The sequence below is a fragment of the Terrapene carolina genome, unplaced genomic scaffold (assembly GCF_002925995.2).
Source record: "Terrapene carolina triunguis isolate 2854851 unplaced genomic scaffold, T_m_triunguis-2.0 Scaffold22, whole genome shotgun sequence".
NCBI lineage: Eukaryota > Metazoa > Chordata > Testudines > Emydidae > Terrapene > Terrapene triunguis.
Window position 1 is genome coordinate 23,732,333 of NW_020664373.1, and position 6,000 is coordinate 23,738,332.

At 40.7% G+C, this 6,000-nt stretch overlaps 1 protein-coding gene across 1 annotated transcript in view; it reads right to left on the reverse strand.

Moving 5' to 3' along the window:
* LOC112104196 (cilia- and flagella-associated protein 47) overlaps window positions 1-6,000 on the reverse strand; it is a 698,279-nt gene that overhangs the window by 558,522 nt on the left and 133,757 nt on the right. Inside the window, exon 28 of the mRNA XM_029910741.1 lies at window positions 2,569-2,703. Within this exon, the coding sequence (XP_029766601.1) occupies window positions 2,569-2,703 (135 nt within the window). The remainder of the gene's footprint in view (window positions 1-2,568; window positions 2,704-6,000) is intronic.

Below are 6,000 nucleotides of genomic sequence, written 5' to 3' on the forward strand. Positions count from 1 at the left end.
TCAAGGTTGGAGAATATCTAGCACTAATCTGCACATGGACAGTGGAGTGCTTGTGTTGCCTGTAGGATCAGGGAACTGTCCCCCAGCAGACACAGACAAGGCTTCCCCACATTAAGGGAAGGTGGTAGCAAAGTGCCTGACAACCCTGGGTACGCCCAGAAAGCATCACGACTACACAGCCTAATTCATCCCCAGAGCACCACCCATCCTGTGCTCTGTGTAAAAAAATAGTACGGGATCACATAATTAAAGACCATATCTTAATGCATACATATGAAGGGACCAAATTAAGATTGTATGGACAATGTTCATTCTGGCATTTCCTAACTTGTGCTCGATTCTTCTACATTTTAATCCTTAACTTTGTATTTCCTGCTCTTTTATGGTTTAGATTATGGATGAGAGCAATCTTAACTAACATTAAATTAAGTTGTTTATGTATTTCCTCAGCTTTTTTAATAGAAAGAGAATATTTTATATATTTACTTTTTAAATAATAAAGCCTTTACACATTTGTTGCCTTCTATGTATATTTTGTTGTCATTGTAGTCTTTGTGAAACTCTAGACTACACCACTCCCTGTTAATTGAAAAGTAATTAAAACTATTCAAACAAAACATTTTACTGGAACTTCAGTGTCTTTTTTGAAAAAAATTGTGTAAGACTATGACTCAGAGATCTATAATTTCCTATTTCTTTTAAAAGGTGAATATTCAGAAAGTCATAGACCCCAATTTGGAAGGATCAGATAAACAATCTAAAGGAAAAGAGCTGGAATTTTGTAGCTTATTTTCATGTAACCCTTTTTGAGGAAAGTAACAAACAATAACCTTCTGAAAAGAACCAGTGTGCCTTAGCCCAGTACAAACCCAAAGGAGCACTGGAGGAGCTGAACCAAACCCTGTCTGCTTTCATTACAGCTCCTCTTGGGACCCTTCTTTGTAACAATGTCATGGGAGTCTAAGCCCTGGTATACACTGGGGGAAGGGGGGAAGAATTGATCTAAGTTATGCCACTTCAGCTACGTGAATAACGTAGCTGAAGTCGACGTACTTAGATCGACTTACTGCGGTGTCTTCACCGCGGTGAGTCGACTGCTGCCGCTCCCCCGTTGACTCTGCTTGCGCCTCTCGTGGCACTGGAGTACAGGAGTCAATGGGAGAGGGCTCGGGCGTTGATTTATCGCATCTAGACTAGATGCAATAAATTGATCCCTGCTGGATCGATCGCTACCCACCGATCCAGCGGGTAGTGAAGACATACCCTAAGAGAAAATCAATTATTAAAGGCAGATGTTGCCATGACAACCAGGACAATAGTGACCCTTCTGAAGTATGTAAATGAACTGGAGGGAGTGATGAGTGGCTAATTGTCTCTGATGTTTCAGTGTTTCAGGCAGCAGCAGGGGAAGGAACCATGCATTGTGTGTGGGCTTTTCCTACATTTTAAGTCTTTCCAAATTTCCTAAAAACCAACAGCATACCAATCCAAAATACATACTGGAGATCATTCCACACACACATTTATTTGTGGCTGAAATCTGGCTCAAATTCCCCATGGCACTTTCAAAAAAAGGTGAGACCCTAAGGTATAGGCCTTCAAAAAAGAAAATTTTGATGCAACTTTAACTGCTGTGAGACTAATAGATATTTTCTTTGCTACACTAATTACTTCAGTGTTTACACTTCTTAAAAAGCATTTTATCATCATCATCATCATCTTGGTCTTCATATTTTTACAAATAACCCATTTAGACTTTCACTGTGCAGGATATTAACATTCATTGTGTGTGGTTTTTGTTTCAATTTTTTAATCTAAACTGGTTTTATAATTGCTTACGGTTTAAAAAGGGAAATAGTTGTGTTAACTGATTCCTCTTTTTAAAACCTTGGGTTAGCTATGTGATGAGGATCTACTGTATTGCAAATTGACTTTTCATTGGGGAGTTCTATCAGAATCTCTCTTCCTTAGACAATGGCAGCATGGTCACCTTAAAAAGGACCAGATTCCACCACTCTTATGTATACTGAGTATTAATTTGTTCCTGGAACAGTCTCATTCATTTTAGTGGGATGGCTCCAGTCATATGATATTACCCTACGTGAGTAAGAATAGCATAATCTTGCCCAGAGTTTGTGACCAGTTATTGGCATAGTAGAATCCAACCACAGGTTGGGTCCGCCCACCACAAGGTTAAAACTCAGTGACTATGGCAGCTAATTTTTGCCCCCTCAGCAATTTAGTAGGGCACAAGGCTGTTATCCTATAACCAATTCAGTATGGGACGGGAGGGGGTCTTCTGCATGAATGAGACTCCTAGACACGCTGTGTAACCAGTTTGGTTAATTCCAATTCCATTATGTATTTCCTCTTTGTGTTCATGTCCACCAGACATTCTATCGTCTGCTCAGATGGGATGGGATAGTTTCCCAAATATTCACAGGCTACACTCATTGTCAGGCATCATAGCAGATAAGAAATTTTTCTTTAAAAAATTTAAACACTGAAGTAGTAAGCAGAAATACTGTTACAGAAATCTATATATTTAAATATTAATTGTGGTTTTACCTGAAGAAGAACCTTCATAGGCTGAGTTAGTGACTGCATAGAGGGAACTGGAGGAAGTACTATGGGACAGTGATCCTGGAGTGTAACAGGGATGCAAAACAGCTTCTCCATTGTTGTAGATTATCCCATTATTGTCTATAAAATACAGATTTTGAGCTGAAGTTTGATTAAAATGCACAATAAAAGACATTACCTTACTGGCTGTGTATTAATGGTTCACATACACAGTTATCTGCTATTAAATCTTGGTTTCTTTTGCAGCTCAGGTTATCAGGTAACACTTACAGTTTGGCTGATGATAACATGGCACTTCTCTAAACAGTAACTGAAGAAAAAATTATGTGCAATTTCCCCCCCAACTATAATCTGTACATCTCAGGTATGGAATAAACCCCAGAGGAGCATTCCCAACTCTAAAGTGCTCAGCCAGTAACCAAGTCCCCTTTTAAGGCATGTCTGACCCCGGCTCCTCATTCAGTGGGTCTCAGTGTTTCATAGTCAGCCTTTTCAAAGCACTACCAATCCCGCACATTTCACAAAAATTAAAAAGCAGCATCTACAGAAACCTCAGATCTGTTGAGATGGGCGCAGGAGTAACAACACGGAAAAGTAATTCATGTTCTCTGAAAATACTCAGTATTTTTTTTTAAATCCAAAGATACCCTTTCTCAGTACAGTCTTACTCTCCACTGCTACAGGGGGAAAGAGTCTACTAGCAGGGAAACAGGCAATTGTGAAGTAGTGGAAGATTACCAGCAGGTGAGGTTGAGATAACGCATGAGGGTAGGCTAAAAAGATCAAGATAGCAGAGAAGGAGCAGGAGGAAAGAAAGGGATTTGGAGTGAGATAGCATTGTAGATTTAGGGAGAAAGTTGGCGGTGGGGAACAGGTGTCTTGAAGGTGAGTAAGAACTGAATTTGGGGCAGCAGGCCCCAAACGAAAGCTGAGGGATTGTGGGTTGCCTGCTGGGAGTTGATTCCTGAATCATGCGCCTCCCCAGAGGTACAAGTGAAGTTCAGACTCCTAAATTCCCTCAGCCTGACAGCTCTATTGCAGAGCTCCTAAAAGGATTCATGACTTAACTTCTGTACCTGGAAAGATAATGGAGCAAATAATTAAGCAATCAATTTGCAAACATCTATAAGATAATAAGGTGGTAAGTAACAGTCAGCATGGATTTGTCAAAAACAAATCATGCCAAACCAACCTGATTGCTTTTGACACGGTAACAAGCCTCATGAATGGGGGGAAGCGGTAGACGTGACTTTACTAAAGCTTTTGATACTGTCTCACATGACCTTCTCATAAACAAACTAGGGAAATGCAACCTAGATGCAGCTCCCATAAGGTGGGTGCAGAACTGGTTGGAAAACCATTCCCAGAGAGTAGTTATCAGTCGTTCACAGTCATACTGGAAGGGCATAACGAGTGGGGTCCCGCAGGGATCAGTTCTGGGTCCAATTCTGTTCAATATCTTCATCAATTATTTAGGTAATGGCATAGAGAGCATATTTGTAAAGTTTGTAGATGATACCAAGCTGGGAGGGGTTGCAACTGCTTTGGGGGACAGTATTAAAATTCAAAATGATCTGGAGAAATGGTCTGAGGTAAGTAGGATAAAATTCAATAAGGACAAATGCAAAGTATTCCATTTGGGAAAACAATCAGTTGCACACATACAAAATGGGAAATGACTGCCTAGGAAGGAGTACTGCGGAAAGGGATCTGGGGATCATAGTGGATCACAAGCTAAATATGAGTCAACAGTGTAACGCTGTTGCAAAAAAAGCGAACACCCTTCTGGGATGTATTAGCAGGAATGTTGTAAGCAAGACACGATAAGTAATTTTTGTGTGCTACTCTGTGCTGCTTAGGCATCAAGTGGAGTATTGTGTCCAGTTCAGGGCGCCACATTTCAGGAAGGATGGGGACAAATTGGAGAGAGTCCAGAGAAGAGTGACAAAAATTATTAAAGGTCTAGAAAACATGACCTAGGAGGGATGATTGAAAAAACTGGGGTTGTTTAGTTTGGAAAAGAGAAGACTGAGAGGGGACATGGTAACAGTTTTCAAGTATGTAAAAGGTTGTTACAAGGAGGAGGAAGAAAAAAAAAATTCTTAACCTCTGAGGATAGGACAAGAAGCAATGGGCTTAAATTGCAGCAAGGGAGATTTAGGTTGGACATGAGGAAAAACTTCCTAACTGGAAGTTAGGAATCAATTGCTTAGGTAGGCTGTGAATCTCCATCATTGGAGATTTTTAAGAGCAGGTTCAGGGCCAGCCCACAACATTTTGGCAGTGAGGTGGGGAGCTCAAATGACACCCCCATATCCCCTTGCTTGGGCCAAAAAACTTTGAAAGGTCTCAATTCTGTCTTCTTCCTGATGTACTCCTCTCATGGTACTGCTCTGCTACCTACCCCAATAAAGGAGAACTAACAATTTAAAATGCCTTGTTCAAAAATTTTAAGTAACACTTATCTTTCAAACGCCTGAACAGCAAATGTAACTTTTCTTGTCTGCATAGTAAACACTGGCATTTTTATCTGTTTGAATAATCAAAGTGGTGCTTTCCATGCCTTCTTGGTTGCAAAGATTTGAACTGCTTCCTGCTGAAGGTCCACAGTCTGGGACAGCTCATGCTCTATTGAGATGGTTGTAAGGCCGACCGGCCTCTCCTGTGTCATTGTGGAGCGTAGATGTGTTTTTATTAACTTTAGCTTGGAGAAGCCGCGTTCTCCGCTAGCAACTGTTACAGGAAGTGTTAGAAGTATGCGCAGAGCAACAAAAGCATTTGGAAAGAGGGTGGTCATCTTATTTGTGCACAGATATTCCAGAACAGCCTTTGGAGTTGATCCTGCTGAAATGCATCTTGGAAGGGCTTTCAGTTCATCACCTAAATCACTCGCATCAATATCACACATGTCATGCGTCAACACTGTCTAGTGCCCTGTATTGCTGGTGTAGGTCTTTTTCAGGTATAGTGAGGAGTTTTGGAATATCATACAACATCCCAAATATACTGCTGTGTTCCTTGAGCTGCATGAAACGTTCTTCAACTGACTGTATTGCACAATCTAGAACCTGGTTAAAGAATTCAACTTTGAATTGTTGTTTGGGGTCTCTTATGGGATTATTCCGTGCCTCGTAATCAAAATGTTGTCTTCTTCGGTGACTCTTGTATTCTTGAATGGGTAGGAAAATAGCTTCAGTGTGATGTTCCTCTGCCAACTTCTGTGTACTCTTCAGAACGTTTTGAAATCCCTCATCTGACCGGTAAGACTGTAGGTATGACTTTGCTTTGTCCTGTTGTGCCATTGCTCCAGATATATCAAAGTCAACACCTTGGAGTCTCTTGCTTACAACATTTATTTCAAACAGTATGTCATGCCACAACACTAAGCCACACAGAAATTTGAAGTTATGTATGTTT